Source organism: Phodopus roborovskii, unplaced genomic scaffold (genome assembly GCF_943737965.1).
Source record: "Phodopus roborovskii unplaced genomic scaffold, PHOROB, whole genome shotgun sequence".
Taxonomy (NCBI): Eukaryota; Metazoa; Chordata; class Mammalia; order Rodentia; family Cricetidae; genus Phodopus; species Phodopus roborovskii.
Genome location: NW_026126646.1, coordinates 1,245,141 through 1,262,306, shown reverse-complemented (window position 1 = coordinate 1,262,306; position 17,166 = coordinate 1,245,141). Strand labels below are relative to the sequence as shown.

Sequence of the window (17,166 nt, the reverse complement as noted above, 5' to 3'; positions counted from 1 at the left end):
ACAGAATTCAGTGCACTTCATAATCAGACACAGACCAGAAGACAAACTGGGGCCACTTCTGACTAGATGCAAGTTGCTTTGTTTTGGGGGTGCTGGCCATCAAACCCAAGGACGCCTACATATTAGCAAGTGTTTTGGGGTTTTTTTGTTTTGTTTTTTCCTTTCTACAACTGAGTCACATCCCAGCTCTCTAAACTTTGTTTAAGAAAACAAATTAATGTGTTAAATGACCATGTGGTGGGGGTTAATATTACTCTCCTAAATATCAATTTGCTTAATTGGTCTTACTTTTGATTACTTCTTTCTTCCTTTTCATTGGTTTTTGTTTGTTTGTTTGTTTGTTTATTTTGAGACAGGCTGTGTAGCCTTGGCTGTACTGGAACTTGCTCTGTAGACCAGGCTGACAAAGAGATCTGCCTGCCTCTGCCTCCCGGGTGCTGGAACTAAAGGCGTGCATGACCACCAGCCTTACCTTTGAATTCTAATATGGTAAATATGTACAAAAACAAAACCATGTTAACACAAGTCCCTTAAAATCTTCAATTAAGTCTGGGAATGCCCTGGAGTGTAATCCTAGCACTAGAGAGGACGAGGTGTCACTGTAAGCTAGCTACACTTGAGACCAACTTGAGCCATATGAGACAATGTCTCAAAATCTAGGCATACCAAGTTCTGAGCCGAGGGGTTAAAACCTCACAGTGCAGGACCCTGGAGACCATCACAGGCTCTGCACACCCCCAGAGTGATTATTATGCTTGTGGTTGGGTCTGGTGTGGTACCAGGTCTATCCGGTCTGGTCTCAAATTCCTGGACTGAAATGGTCCCCCTTGCCTGAGTCTCCCAGGTGCTGGAATACAGGCTTGTACAACCACACCTAACTGTGCAGGATTAAAGAGTAAGCCACTATGCCCTGTACCACACGGTATCTTCAACACACGCTTCCAGTGACGATAAAGAAGGGTGTACACATCCCATTAAGAATTTCTCATCTTTGAGAGCAAATGGGCATAGCGGAGCATGCTTGTCACCCCCACACTGAGAGGCACAGTGAAGCCTGGTGAAGGAACAGAGTCTGCGGCTCACAGGGTAGAGTGCTTCCCCAGAACCTCATAAAATCCCTGTGATGACACTATAAGCCCAGCACTAGGGAAGGAGAGGCAGGAAGATCAGAACTTCAAGATCATCCTCTGCTACACAGTAAATTCAAGACCAGCCTGGGGCACAGACTGTCTCAGAAAAAAAAAAAAAAAAAGTACAAATTACATAGAATTCACTGGAAATTTTTTTTTTAATGGGTGATAGTTTCGTGTCTGAGTGTGGGCATACGCATGGCACAGCCATGGTGGTCGGAGCCGAAACTGTGGCTGCACCTGGTTCTCTCCCAGCATCGTGAGGAAGAATCAGACTCCTGTCATCAGGCTTCCACGCCAAGCGCTTTTACCCACTGAGCTACCTGGCTGGATCTAAAACACACATTCTAATCTTTACTTTGGTGAAACACTTGTACAAAAGGGTGAGTCTGAGTGAGTCTTACAGACTAGGCAATTTGGAAAACCCAAGGGACGGTTTCAAACAGCCATTGTTAAGCTAAATTCTTTAATACAAATGATTAGGTTTGTGACCAGTCACTGCTTCATTTAATGTTCATTGATAAATATTTCCTGAAAGGTGAAGTGGCCGGTGCCTGTGACCTCAGCACTGGTAACGCAGCCAGTGCCTGTGACATCAGCACTGGTGAAGAGGCTGGCAGTCTGACGTCATCACTGGCGGGGTGGTCGGTGCCTATGACGTCAGCACTGGTGATGCAGCTGGTGCCTGTGACCTCAGCACTGACGGGGCGGCCAGCAGCCGGGGTTCTCTGCAGATTCTCTGCGGTGGACAGGACACCTGCCCTGATCCAAGAGCTGCACCGCAGGCTCCACCATCTCTTGCCTTCTGAGTCCTCGGGACAACAACTGCAGCGCTGTCACCCCGCCTCTCGACCGCCACGGCGGAGTCACTCAGAACAGTAAAGGGACCCCCTCCACCTTCTCCATCCTCCGTCCCCTGCACTAACGGCCCCCTCCACCTTCTCCACCCTCCCTCCCATGCACTAACGGCCCCCCTCCCTCCCACCGCGATTGCCCATGTGGCAGTGGCACTCACTCACGCTTACTGCAGGCTGAGGAAACCCCAGTGCTCACTTAGGAAACCCCAGGAGTTTCTTTCTAACGTTTCCTGGGAGAAAATAAAATTTGGGTTGCAAGTTGCTGTGCTCACAGATCAACAAACGACTGAACGAGGGACCTGGGTCATCTTAGAGTCACACGGAACTGTGGTCCCAGGACACAGGCCAGAACAAAGCTGGCTCGCAGCTGCTGCATGGTCCCGTTATACAGCAGCAGGCAGGTGTTGAGGGCCAGTTACTGCAACAGAATGGGAGCGAGGGGAAATGAAGTACGCTCCCAGCAACCGGGAGGAAAGATTTCGATCAGTGCAGACTAGACATGGCTTAACTTTGTCAACATCGGGCTATTCCGGCCAAGGTCCATCACTGCCCTCTGCACCAGCTGCCTCAGTTTACCAGCCTGTACTTGGGTTTCTAAAGGATTAAAAAAAAAAATCCAATAGGCTTATAGTTCCAGTTTCTCAAAAGGCTGAGGAAGATTGCTTGGGCCTTAGAGTTCAAGTTCAACCTCAGGCAACACAGTGAGACTCCATCTTAAAATAGTCAAGACCATTGAGCTCGGTTCGGTAGCGGTGTATGCCTTTAATTCCAGCACTCCCTTAGGAGGCAGATGCAGGTGGATCTTTGTGAGTTCGAGGCCAGCCTGGTCTACAAGTGAGTTCCAGGACAGACAGGGCTTTACAGAGAAACCCTGACTCCAAAAACAACAATAAAAGATTCACTTTGTGTGTATGCGTGCTCTGCCTACATGTATGTCTGTCTGTAGGTCACATGGTGCTTACAGACTTCCGGTGGGCGCTGGGAATTGAACCTAGGTCCTTTCCCAGAACAAGTGCTCTTAACCACTGAGCCAACTCTCTGGCCCTGACACTTCAAATACTTTTAACTTTTACTTGTGTATGGGTGGTTTACTTGTGTTAATGTCTGGACCACGTGTGTGCCTGGTGCCTGATGACAACTTAAGATGGCATCCGATCATCTGATCCCCAGACCAGATGATGTTACAGATGGCTGTGAGCATCCATGTGGGTGCTGAAAATTGAACCCGGGTGATGGGAGATGTCTTTCTGTAAATATGTTTCTCATACTGGTTAATGAATAAAGCACTGTTGGCCAATAGGAAAGGAAGATAGGAGGGACTAGGAGACAAGGAGGAAAGAGGAAGTAGTAAGGAGGAGTCAGGATGGAAAGTCTGGAGAGAGCAGGACACCAGCCGGCTCTCCGGTAAGACCATGTGGAAATATATAGATTAACAGAAATGGGTTAATACTTAAGACAGAGCTAGCCGATAAGAAACTAGTACCTGGCCAACAGAATTATATCAAATACAGAGTCTCTGCATTAATTGGGGCTGGCACGGGGTGGGAGACCAGCTGTGGGAGGAAAACCTTATTCCTTACACCTGGGTCCTCTATAAGGGCAGTAAATACTCTAACTACTGAACCACCTATCCAGCCCCACTTTTTTTTTTGAGTGGTAAGAAGTTTAACACTTTTAAGAATAGTCAGTCAGGATGGGCACTGGTGGCACACGCCTTTTCTCCCAGCACTCGGGAAGCAGAGGCAGGCGAATCTTTGTGAGTTAAAGGCCAGCCTGGTCTACAGAGTGAGTTCCAGGACAGGCTCCAAAGCAAAATAGAGAAACCCTGCCTGGAAAACCAAAAAGAAAAGTCAGTCCGGATAGTTTCTTTTAAATGGCAAACTCAACAGGTTAAATGAGCAACTATGAGCACTGGTAGTAAGTGACTTCTAAAACGTTTCACTGAACAAATATTGATACTGTGGCCCTTGTTATTGAAGTCTCAGAAAGGGAGGAGTGTGATACCCTGCAGGCCCAGGGACAGCCCAATGGTAGTTTGGTTGCCTAACACACAAAGCCAAATTTAATCCCCAGAAAGGAGAGGAGTGAAGAGGGGATTAGAGCAGATCAGAGGGGGAGGCAAGAGAGACAGGAAGGGGGAGGGGGGGGGAAGAGAAGAAAGCGCACCCAATGATAAAGTTTAAAAGAGGGTGTGGGGGGATTTGGAACAGGGTTGCTCTGTGTAGCCCTGGCTGTACTGGGACTCACTCTGTAGACCAGGCTGGCCTTGAACTCAGAGATCTTCCTGCCTCTGCCTTCTGAGTGCTGGGATTAAAGTCATGAATCATTATAAGACTTAAAAGAGGTTGTTAGTCTCCAGGCATCTGCACTGGCCTGCCCTCGGGGTTCTGACAGGACACGCCCTCAGCTGCAGCCACTAAGAGCACCGCCTATGCACATTCACCATGTTCCCTTTTAAAAGGGCTCTGCCCACCTCCCATTCTCCTCTCTCTCTCTCTCTCTCTCTCTCTCTCTCTCTCTCCTCCCCTCCCTCCCTCCCTCTCTCCCCCCCCTCCTGTCCCGAGACTGGTCTCCCCCTCCCATTTCCCCATTTATGATCCCTTTCCCTAATAAAAGTCCCCTCTGTTTGAACCCTGTCACATGGCATCTTTCTCTCTGCTTAAGTTACAACATAGGTCAGAGAACAACTTTCCATCACATCTGGGAATCGAACTCAGGTCTCCAGGCTTGTGTGGCAGGTGCCTTTACCTGCTGAGCAGTCTTGCTGGCCCAACAGTTAGGGGTTTTGTGTTTGCACTCTATTTTAATATTTTATGAGTGTTTTGCCTGTATGGATGTATGCACCCCAGAAGCTGGAACTATGGATGGTCATGATCTGTCATGTTAGCACTGGGAACCGAACCTGGGTCCTCTGCAAGAGCAGCCAAGACTCTTAGCCCCTGAGCTATCTATCTCTCCAGGCCCTGAATTCTGCTTTGCTTTTGCAACAATACTGGGAATCAAATTCAGGCTCTCTCTCTCTCTCTCTCTCTCTCTCTCTCTCTCACACACACACACACACACACACACACACACACACACACCTCTAGCATGAAGCCACACGAGTAGCCACAATGTTTATATTACTTTATTTATGTGAATGTTGCGGCATGTGTGCCTAAGCATGAAGGAGGTCAGAAGATGGCATCAGATCCCCTGAAGCTGGAGTTACAGGGGGCTGAGTGGCCTGGTAAGAATGCTGAGAACCAAACTCAGGTTCTCTGGAGGAACTGTGGGGCCACACCTCCAGCCCCAGGGTATTTACCTATTAGAGACTTTGAAGAACAGCAGATGCACCCTAGTTACTCCAGCACTCAGCAAGCACAGGCCCCACACACCACGCACAAGGCTTAAATCCTTGCTAAGCTTGGGAATCACACACAGGTGTCGGCAGCTATTTGCAGAATCTCAGAAGACCCGCCCTCACCAATTTATAATCCACCCTGAGGGTTTCCGAGCTACCCTACCATTAATGCAGAGCAGTAACCGGGGCTCAGGCACAAAGCTGCCAGTCCCCACCCCACTGTTCTCCCATGAATTTTACCCAGAGGACCCAGGGAAAAATTAGAGACACCACAGCAGTACTCTGTTCTTAGCCCTTCCATAAACGTTTGAAAAGCATGGCAGGAAAACAATGATGAGGGATTAGCTGTGAATTTTAATTACTGTCATCCTAGGTGCTAATCCCACAGGCAATTTGAAACGGGCAGGAATTAGCCAATTTACTTAAAGGTAAACACAATCTGTTTGATTGACACAGGGTTTTAATCCCCCAAATCAGGCGTCAACCCCACTTGCTGGAAGTCTCAGATGAACTTAGAGTAAGTCTGAGGCAAGGTGTCGCGCACACAAAGCAGGGCAGCCTGCACCCTGAGGCCGCTAAGGAATAAAAGACCAGAGTTTCCCTGTAGGGTAGGAGGGAGCATCAGCTGAGACCATCCGCTGGGAAGCTATGCACTGGCCGACTCAGCTGGAAGGCTGAGGCAGGAGGATTGCTGAAAGCTAAAGGCCAGCCTGGGAGATACAGTGAGCTGGAAGCCAGTCTGGGTTGCACAGAAAGACCCTGTGTCAATAAATGTGTGCAGTATACACACACTTGCCTAGCATGCTCAAAGCCACTCTTGAGTGCAAGAGGTGTGTGTGTGTGTGTGTGTGTGTTCATGCGCACACGCATTCAGGTACTCTCACAGCTCATACCTTTGAGATCACCAACACCCACAAAGCTGGGCATGGTAGCACATGCCTGTGGGCCCCGAACACCGGGGGGCGGGGGGGTACAGGCAGAAGGATCAGAAGTTCAAAGGTCATTCTCAGCTTCCTATGGAGCTGGAGGCTAGTCTAGGCTACGTGAGACCCTGTCTCAAAAAATTGTGAAGTATTGGGAAGAACTTCGAATATTTTGTTTCTTTCATTTTAAAGAGGTATTAAAGATGACATTTATTCTTACTAAGTTTTAAAGTACATTTGACTCTAAAAATGTCTCTAAATGTCTTGTACTAGGGTTAAAGACTGGGTAAATAAGACACATTAAAGCATAAAATGAAAGGACCAGACTAAATACTTTTCTTTTAAAACCCCAGTCTTCGAATAGCATAACAAGAATATAATGAATTTGCAACTGTCATTTTCTAAGCTAGCTGAAGCCCAGGAATTGACCTAGCCCCACATTCTGCATGTGTCCCTCACATGAGCTGGCTCCATTTCAGATCGCCAAACATGAGAACCTGGGAGTTACTGGGCCAGAAAATGTTGTGGGCCTCAGTGTGCAGAGTGACAAAGAGCCTCAGGCTGAGGTGACGCCAAGATAGGACAGATAGGACCCAGTCCAAAGCAAAGCAGAGCGTGAGAGAGAGGCTTTGTATCCGAGACCCAAGGTCTGCACAAGCCTGTCAGTCCCAGGGGGCCGGGGACGGCTGCACAATGGGACAACAGCACCCTCAAAGTTCCTTCCACCTCTGTTCAAAGCCCTGGGACACAGACACCAAGGAAGGAACCGGTTAGGTGAGGCGTTCCTGTGCCCCATTAAGAAAAAAGCAGCAACCTGTAACTTAAGAACAAACAACTGGGAATGTCATGTTTGGGCAGAAAAATGCTCCTTTGAGTGACTGTGGAGGTCGCAGGATGTAGCAGCCGCTGAGGTTCAACAGTTACACACGAGGATGTTACACTAAAGTAGCCAGGTGTGGTGGTACAAGCCAGTGCTTCACCAGGGGCAGTAGGACCTGAGGGTCAATGATAGCCTCAGCAGCCTCAGCTATGCAAGGGGTTCAACAGCTAGCCTGGGCTACAATGAGACTGGGGTGTGGGGGGGAGAATTACCCTAAATGCCACTCTGTGGCGCTATCTTGCTTGTACAAATAAAGCCTGTCTGGGGGCCATTATCTAGACCAAGTAAGAGCTTCATTTACACCACTCTGAATATATACTCAAGAGAGTTTAAGACACATCCTCACAAAATCTTGTTCATAAATGTTCATAATATAAAAAAGGTACTAAGTGTCAAAAGCCAAATGCCTACCAACTGATGAATAAATAAACAAAATGGCCAAAAATGAGATGAAGTTCTGACACATGCTATGATACTGATAAATCTTGAAAACATACCATGTGGCCAGGTACACTTGGGAGGCAGAGGCAGCCGGATCTCTGTGAGTTCCAGGCCAGCCTGGTCTACAAAGCTACACAGAGAAACCTTGGAGGAAAGAGGACACACACACACACACACACACACACACACACACACACACACACACACACGCACACACACACTGGAGAACAATGGAGACAGATGCCTGGCATCACCTCTGAAACACACACAGATTTTATGAGGTTATTCTATCTCCATAGCACCGTTTCAGCGGGAATGCTGTGCTATCCTTCAGTGGTAGAGCACCGGCCTACTGTGCACAAGGCCCTAGGTTCCACCTACAGCATAATTATCAGTTAATTAATTTTTAAACGGTGACCTAGCGTGCATGAGGACCTGGGTTCAGTTCCCACACCCAAAGGCAAACGAGGAAGGAAAAGGAAGAGTTAAACAGGAAATCAGAACAGCCTTACCAGGAGGGAGCTCTTGGGACAGGAGAATCAGACAGATCTGAAACAGGTGACTGAGACAATGTCCACCCCAGACAGAAAAGGCACAAAGGCAAACACAGACCTCCTTTTGGTCCACTGCCTGCCACTACCCTCCTGCTGGGGCTCCAAGTGGAAGGAAGTTGACCTTCAATGCGCTTTACAGGCTTTTAAGACACTTTATATTCTGCTACTTTGAAATAATTGAATCTTTGCCGAGGACCTTTAAAAAAAAAAAAAAAAAAAAAAAAAAACCCGCTCAGCAAGGCATCCTGTGAAAATGTCTAATCTAATAATATCATCCTAAAGCTAAATGACAAAATGTGCAAAACCACACCTAGAAGGCTGGAGACAAAGGGCAGGCCAATTCTGTGACACAGTGTGGCAGGTCTTGAGGAAACCTGTTCAGGGAGGGGGCTGTCACAGCTAAGGCTCCTACCTGTGGCTTTTCACAGCCTCTGATTGTCACTAAAGGATGCTTGGAGTTCGAAGATGACTTTGCATAAATCATCCCCACCAGTCTGGAGCCCACATTCCTCATCCTCATTGTAAGAGGTGTTGTATTTTATAGGCAATAGACATTTTAAGTCTTCATTTGCAAACATGAATTTCTTTTTAAGAACTCTCCTTCTACCAAGTCAAGACCACAAGAAAAGCAAGGCAGATGCCTCAACTGGAATCCATGAGGATCAGACTCCTGGAGGAGGGCCTGGAACGCACTAGATGGTCCAGGTTTGCTTCAAACTTGCAGCAATCCTCCTGCTTCACCTTCCTGTGTTATGATTACAGGCATAAGTCATCATGCCTGGTGTGTTTCAATCTTTAAAAAAATATTTATTTACCTTTTTTTTTTTAAGGTGTTTTACTTGCTGCATGCATGTCTGTGCGCCTCGTGTGTGCAGGTCCCTTGGAGACCAGAAGAGGGCACCAGATCTACTGAAACTGGAATTACAGATGGTTGTGAGCCACCCTGTGGGCTGGCAACCAGGCCTACGTCTCTCTGCAAGAGCAGTAAGCACCCTTAACCACCAAGCCATCTCTGCAGGCCCGGCTCTATTTTTAAGGGTATGTATGTATGTATGTATGTATGTATGTATGTATGTATGTGTTGTGCTTCTTTATTCTGGTAGGGAAGTCTGCATGTGTCATGACACATGTATGGCAATCAGAAGATAACTTAAGGGAGATGGGTTTCTTCTACCATGTGAGTCCCAGAGACAGAGTTTACAATAAATCTTAATGAAAAACACCTTTACCCAGTTAAACTATCTCACTAGTTCTTTTATACAAAATATAACTCTATCAACAACAACAACAAAATCACATTTTCCCATCTTCCAAAGCAATAATGAAAGTAATGCAATCTGTTTTTGTTTGCAGCAGGATCTCATACGGCCCAAACTAACCAATAATTTTCTATGCAGCCAAGATCTATGTAGCCAAGAATGACCTCAGACCCCTGCTCCTCCTGCGTCTGCCTCCCAAGGGCTACAATTACAGGTGCCAGGCGTGCATTACAGCGCCTGAGTTGCAGTGATCTTTCCTAGTGCTGTAAGACTTTCATGTACCTCAGGTTTATCATTTTAAACATTCACATGTTTGCTTTTTGTTGTTTTTGTTTCTCTGTAGCTTTGGAGCCTGTCCTGAACTCGCTCCATAGACCAGGCTGGCCTCAAACTCACAGAGACCCATCTGCCTCTGCCTCCCAAGTGCTGGCATTAAAGGTGGGCTGCCACCATTGCCTGGCTTCAAAATGAACTTCTAATCACCCTGCAGGAAAGGAATTTCTATGAAAACTGCTTGGTTTTGTTTTTTTCTCCTAAAGTATATGGCCAAAGTATGAGTTACCACCTAATCCAAAACTCCAGATAATCAAATTAAAGACTTTTGAACTACAACACACTAAGAATTAGTAATATTAGTCGGGCAATGATGGGCATGCCTTCAATCCCAGCGCTCAGGAGGCAGAGGCAGGTGGATTTCTGTGAGTTCAAGGCCAGCCTGGTCTACAGAGTGAGTTCCAGGACAGCCAGGGCTACACAGAGAAACCCTGTCTCAAAAGCAAAAAAGAAAAAGAAAATTTTGGGAAAAAGATAACAGTGAACATAAATAACATCATGTAACTCTCTGTTTTCCCTACCTCAGCTCCCATCTTCTGATCCTGCTCAAGATCTCCTTGGCTAGCAGATAAGCTGTAGCAGGTACAACCATCCTGGGCATGCAGACCCCGGCCTTCTGATTTACTTCTGTTTTGTTTTGTTTTGTTTTTAAACAGGGTTTCTCTGTGGTTTTAGAGGCTGTCCTGGAACTTGCTCTTGTAGACCAGGCTGACCTCAAACTCACAGATATTCGCCTGCCTCTGCCTCCTTCGTGCTGGGATCAAAGGCTTGAGCCATCACCGCCCAGCTTACTTGATTGTTTTTTAATTAATGTGGTGAAATTCTATAGTACTCTAAAAAAAAAAAAAAAAAAAAAAAGCAACTAATTAGTCAGACAGGAGGTACCTGCCTATAACCTCAGCAGTGGGGAAAAGTCAGGAGGAGTCAACGGGAGTCCAAGGCCAGTCTGGTCTACACAGCAAGCTCCAGGCTATGTCAAAGATGGGGGAAAGTAAAAGATTTCAAAAGATAATTAACGACCCACTGCACTTTATATTAGGAAAGATAATTCCTCTCTAAGCCTGCATGTGAACTTTATTCCATCAATAATATTCAAGGAATAAGGAGCATGAACAGCAGACTATGCCACTCTATCATGCAACACCAAATACTGAATACTGAGGTGGAGGGTATGGCTGGAGAGCAGGGCACTTGCCTGGCCTCCCTGAGGCCCTGGGCTCCCTCCCCAGCACCAACCTTGCTGGGAGGACTCAGATGTTACCTGAACTAATGAGCCTACAGAAAGTGCCTCCACAAGCCACCTATTTACATATAAAACTCATTTGTAACATTTCAAACTGAAATTGTTTTATTAGCATGTCATGGAATATTCATGAATGTGCAAGAAAAGAAACAACAAATTCAAAAGAAAAACTGATATTCAAATGTTTTTATTTTGAAGAATAAAATCCCCCAGTGAACCGTAACTGCACCAGGGAAAAACCAGAGAAATCAGATTACAAATGACTCCAAAACTCAACCCACCAGAGGAAATTTCCCATTCCTCTCTGCCACTCTAGCGTGATGACCAGGTGAGACCAACACACAGCCCAACCAAAGTAATTAGATGATGAACAAACTTTAACAAATGGACGCAAACAAGCAATGAATGCTATTATCAACTAAACTAAATGTTATTTGAACTGTTTCTAAAATACCCAACCCAAGCACTTTTTTGTTTTTGTTTTGTTTGGCTGGTTGGTTCTGTTTTGGGTTTTGTTTTTTTTTTTGTTGTTGTTGTTTGTTTGTTTTTTGTTTTTGTTTTTGTTTTTGAGACAGGGTTTCTCTGCATAGCTTTGGAGGCTGTCCTAGCACTCGCTCTGTAGACCAGGCTGGCCTCGAACTCACAGAGACCCGCCTGCCTCTGCTTCACAAGCACTGGGATTAAAGGCGTGCACCACCACTACCTAGCTAAACACTTTTTTTTAAACATGATTTTTTTCCCTCCAAGATTGCCTTTTTTCCCTATTGGATATATCAGGCTTCAAACCTCATTTCAAGTTGGCTTGATTAAACTTTCAAAAAATCCAATGCGGTCTAATTAGATACTTACTGCCGAGGAGGAGCTAACTTTGACAAGAATGGACAGAATGTTCTAAAAGAAATAAAAGAAGTTTTCACGGTTTATCACCCTCTGTGTGACGCACTGGAACAAAGGATGTCTTGGCTTCTCTTGCCCTTTAATTTGTGAACACAGCTTTTCCTATGTCAGGCGTAGGAGAAAAAGCAATCTTTTTTTTTTTTTAAATCTTGCAAAGTTATGATGTGACCAACTCATCCAGACTTCTATCAATCCTCCTCCCCCAAAGTTCTTTTGATTACCAAAACATAGATTTGAGCACTCTAGAGACCACATACCTAGAATACTTAAAGACCAGGGTAAATGTTTACGATTTCAAATTCATCTGCAATGCGTAAGCTTTTTGGTGCTAAGCTCAGTCAGTATCAGAAGGCAGGTAAAATGTTTAGTTGATATGGATAAATATGTAAAACAACCAGTAAGCAAAGAAATACTATTTGCCACCTACGATCCTAAGGAATTAGCGCGGCTTCTAGTTTCTGTGGTGGTCAAACAAGCCTTGCACAGTACTGTGAGTAAAGCTGCAGAGGATGGACACTTTGCTCACACCAGGTGGGTGAGGGTGGGTGAGAAGTGGTCACAAACACCTTCTCAATTTCGCCTTTGGGTAAAAGGGTGGGAAGGAAGCGGAGTTTTCGCCTCTGCTACTTAGGAAGTCACATTTAAAGGAGGCGGAAAGGGGCGAAGTCGTGGTGTCCACCTAGTCGCAGCAGAGAACCGGGATCTTGGGAAAGAGATGCGGAGGAGTGGATTCTTATGTAAGCACACACCAAAATCCGTGCGTGCATCCCCAGGCTGATGCATTTCTGAGCACCCAACACACATACACTGCATTCCACCCAGGAGCGCACCCCCAGTCTAAGTGCGCTACTGGAAAGTGGGCTGACCCCCTCCGCGCGTCCCCTGATCTCCCCAGATCAGCACCTCCACCACCTTGAGGCTGCAACTGGGCCGGTCAAGGCTCAGGTGCCCCGCCCGGAAATAAAATTGGCTTCCCCATGCAACTGCAGCGAGCGCCTAGGTTCTGCGGACCTCAGTGCCCGGCTCTGCACGCCTGAACCTGAACCTCACCGAGCAAGCTGATTCGGTGCTCCGCACTCAGCCCGCAACCCCGCGTCCAAGCAATCAGTCACACACACACACACTGGGCCGGAACCCCGCGCCCCAGCAACACCACCTCGCTCGGCACCGATCGCTGTGCGCCGACACCATTCCCGCACTGGGTCCTGCACCTGTGCACCTGATACGATCTCCGCGCTGGGCCCCAAACCTTGCTGGATACGACTTGCGCATTCGGATCTGTACCTCGCCCAATACGACGCGTGCATTCCGACCTGGGTCCTGGCACAATTCCCACACTCGGACCCAAACCCTGCAGCCCTACACGACTCCTGCACTCTGTCCCCACCTTGCACCCGGTTACTGTTGCCGTAACTCGGACCGAAACATTGCTCAATACGATTCGGGCACTCGGATCCGAACCCTGGGCCTTGGCACCATTCCTACACTCGGACCCGAACCTTGCCTGATACAATGCGCGCACTAGGACCCGAACCCTGGGCTCTGGCACGATCCCCGCACTCGGCCCAGAACGCCGAGGCCCTGCATGACTCCAGCGCTGTACCCACCTCACCCACAGACCCGCAGGACTCCCGCACTCGGGCCCCCACCTTGAACCGGGGGGGCACGGTTCCCGCACCCGGCCCCGACCCGAACCTCGCGGCCCCGCATGACTCCCCTCACTCGGCCCAACCTTGCGCCCCGTTACGGTTCCCGCACCCGGCTCACCGCGCCCCGCCGCTTACCTCGCGCGGCCCAGACCCCGCCGCCGCACAGCAGCCCGGCCAGCAGCAGCCGGACCGCCGGGGCCAGCGCGGGCGCAGGGCGGCGCAGCATCGCTCGGGCTCGGGGCGCCGCGGCCGGCCCGACGCGGAAGCGACAGGAAGGCGCGCGGCACGCTAAGAGGGGCGCAGGCGGCCGGGGGCCCCGCGGCTGGGCGGCGCGGCGGGCACCGGGACGGGAGCAGCAGCCGCCGTGCTGCTGGGCCGCGCGCGCCCTCCCCGAGTCAGCGGCGCAGCGCTGGAGGCGGCGGCGGCGGCGGCTAAGATGGCGGCGGCGCTCTCTCTCGGGTCCGGCGAGGGTACCCGGCCGGGGGCGGGGTGGCGGCGGGCGGGGCGAGGACGGAGGGAGGGAGGGGCGGAGGGAGGGCGCGCGCGCGCGCTCCCCGCGCCGCGGATGCGCGCGCCCACAGGCTGAGCCCGCGGTGCGCGCCTGAGGGGACGCGCGGAGCAGGAGCGGCCCGGGAGCAGCGGCGGGACCCGCAGGACGCGCACCCTGCCCGCGGCCGCCCCAGAGCATCCGCCCCTCCTCCCGGCGCGCGCCTCTGGACGCTGCACCTGGAAGCCCCGCAAAGCTCCTGGGGACTCGCGCCCCGGTTCTGGAACCGAAGGACTTGCCCTTCCGCCCTTTGGGACTGCAGATGCCACGGCCTCTGAGCTCCAGCACCCGGCTACTTGGGCCCAGCGGTGTCTCCTCCAAGTACCTCAGGGACCGCCTCTGCCAAGGGGAGGTGATGAGCGGAGCTTGTGGGTCAGGAAAGGTTTCAGGGACACAGCTCACCCCACTGAGTTTGGTAAACAGCCTGGGGTGGCTGGACTTGTTCTCCAGCTCCAGTCTGGGGATTTGGAAAGGGACTGTCTGTCTCCAGGGAGCCCTGGTTTACCGAAGAAACCCTTTGTGGTTTACGAGCTTGTAGCACACTGAGTACGATGTTAAGTGTCCTTTAGGAAAACAGAGGTCTCTACGGGGTTCTCTGGGGTCCACCCTTTTCCTTGTGTCCTTATCTGCCGCCTCTAATCTGGACACACACACAAGCTGCCCCACACCAGAGGTCAGGGGTGACAGTCACGGTGGCCTTCAGTGGGCACTGCGCTTTGGGAGACTCGGTTCTATTTTACTGACAGGAAAGGCTGTAAAGTCTCTGCCTGAGACAACTAAGGAATGGTGGAAAAGTCAGCCCTCGACGGCGGGGTGGCCTCTTTAGGGAAACACCTACAACAGAAAGCCATCAGTAACCAAAGAGTTATTCAGCCAAAGCGGGAATTCACCAACAGTGCCAAGGGGGAGGATGTGGTTGTGCGGGCCAGCTTGGGGTGAGATGGAGGAAGGTGGGCAGTGATGAGGGTGGGGGATGGGCGGCCTGTGGAGAGAGAGGACGTTTAGGACAGTTTGGGCAAGAAGCCTGTAAGGGTAGACTGAGGGTGCCTGGACATGGCAGGATGGGGGATTTGGACTTGATGCTACAGGAAAACCTTCAACAGCTGTGGAGAGATGTGCCATGACCTGACCCAGTGTCAAAGCAAACTGTAATGGAAACTCTCTCTGTCCTTTGTTTCCCCACAGAGCCTGAAGACTCCACACTGGTAATGTCTGACGTGTTCCTGAAGCTGGATCCCTCCCAAGGTTCCTGCTGCCCATCCCCATCTCTGGACCACACCCCAACATTTCTCCCAGCCAAAGATGTCACCTGATGACCAAGGCTACAACTGCCAGCATTGTTGTTGACTCTGGCAGACTTCCTATTGCCACCTCAACAGTAGTTGAGGACCTCCTGGGAAGGCTCCCCCCTCTCAGCCTCTGCCCTCCACAGCTAGACAGAGACTTAGTCTCTGTCTTCATTCAAATGCATCCCTACCCAGGGCCAGCATCCCGACCCAGCCGCCCTCCCTCCTGTCCTGGGAGTGTCAGGGCTGCCTCTTGGGAAACCCTGACCCACCTGGCGTGGCCTTATAGTCCCATGGATGCTGCCATGAGCTCTTCAGTCACTAATCCAAGTCCTTTTCTTTCCTCCCCCACGGCAGCCTAGTGGGAAGGACCAAAATAGAGAGAGAGCAGGCAGGCAGGGCTGGGCTGGGATTCTGCTCTCACTCTGCAAGTGGTTATGAGCAAATCATGAAACTGTCTTTATCTTTTTCCTCACCTATGACATGCAATAGCAATACCCACAGCTTTAGCGTCTTTAGAGCCTGGAGATTTATGCCAGATGGCACAATCCAAGTATCACATAGGGAATTGGGGATGTAACTCAGCCAGCAGGGTGCTTGCCTAGCATTCCTGAGATCCTGGGGTCCATGTCCAGCATTCTAACCCAACTGGACGGCACATGCTTGTATTCCTAGTACTCATGAGATAGAAGCCAGATCAGAAATGTAGAGCAACCTCACCTACATGGGACATTTGAGGCCAGCTAGGGCTATATTCCATCCTGTCTCAAACAGACAAACACACCAACCATGGCTGGAGAGATGGTACCAGGCCTGATGACTTGAGTTTGCTAGAAGGAGAGAACTAACTCCTACAAGTTGTCCTCTGACCTCCACATGTGTGTTGTATCCCTCACAACATGAGCACAAACACACAAAATAATAAGTGAAATGTAAGTTAAATTTTTGTTTTGGAGGGGTTTTGTTTTGAGACAGGGTTTCTCTGTATAGCCCGGGCTGTCTTGGAACTCACTCTGTAGACCAGGCTAGCCTTGGATTCACAGAGATCCTGCCTCTGCCTCCCAAGTAGTGGGCTTAAAGGTGTGAGCCACCACCACTTGGCTTTTTCTAAGATTATTTTATTATTTTATGTACATGGGTGTTTGGCATGCATGTTTATGCACCATAAGGAAGAGCCCAAGGAGGCCAGAAAAGGCATTGGATTCCCTGGAACTGGAATTACAGAGGGTTGTGCGCTGCCATGTGGGCATTGGGAATCGAACTTAGGCCCTCTGCAAGAGCAGACAGTGCTCTTAGTCATCAAAACTGTCCCTAAAAAATTAACATGCTTCATAGAGCTTGGCATACAATGCATGTAAATAGATGATAATATGCATTTTCCCTTGGGAGTAGAAAACACATAGTAGGTATGCAGTAAATATCCCAGTGGTGAATGAATGAATTTCTATGTCCATTTTATTAGTAGTCGTAGTGTTAGTGTGGAACTCAGCATTCAGCTTTTTAAAAAAGAAATGTTCTCTGCAGATTTCTCGGGGACCGTTGAGATTTGGGAAACATAAAATCAAGATCTCAATTTAGAACTGGTTGGTGTCAATAGACAGGTACCTGTTGGGAAGTTCCACTGCATTCAGTTCTATGAAAAACAGAAAGAAAGATCTTCCCTGTCTGGAATCCTGAGCCTGTTGCCTCTCATCCCCACTGCCCTTAGAGAAACAAAGAGGTAGAAGGAAAAGGCTGGCAGACGGGGCTGTGGATTGGTGAGCTTGGCCAACCTGCCCATAGGAGTCTGTTGAGCTACAAAGGTCAATTTGAGAGCCTTGGGAG

At 49.2% G+C, this 17,166-nt stretch overlaps 1 protein-coding gene across 1 annotated transcript in view; it reads right to left on the bottom strand.

Annotated features, from left to right (window-relative positions):
• Clstn1 (calsyntenin 1) overlaps window positions 1-14,007 on the bottom strand; it is a 61,270-nt gene extending 47,263 nt beyond the window's left edge. The window contains exon 1 of the mRNA XM_051173832.1: window positions 13,645-14,007. Within this exon, the coding sequence (XP_051029789.1) occupies window positions 13,645-13,735 (91 nt within the window). The 5' untranslated portion in view covers window positions 13,736-14,007. The remainder of the gene's footprint in view (window positions 1-13,644) is intronic.
• Window positions 14,008-17,166: the final 3,159 nt, after the last annotated feature.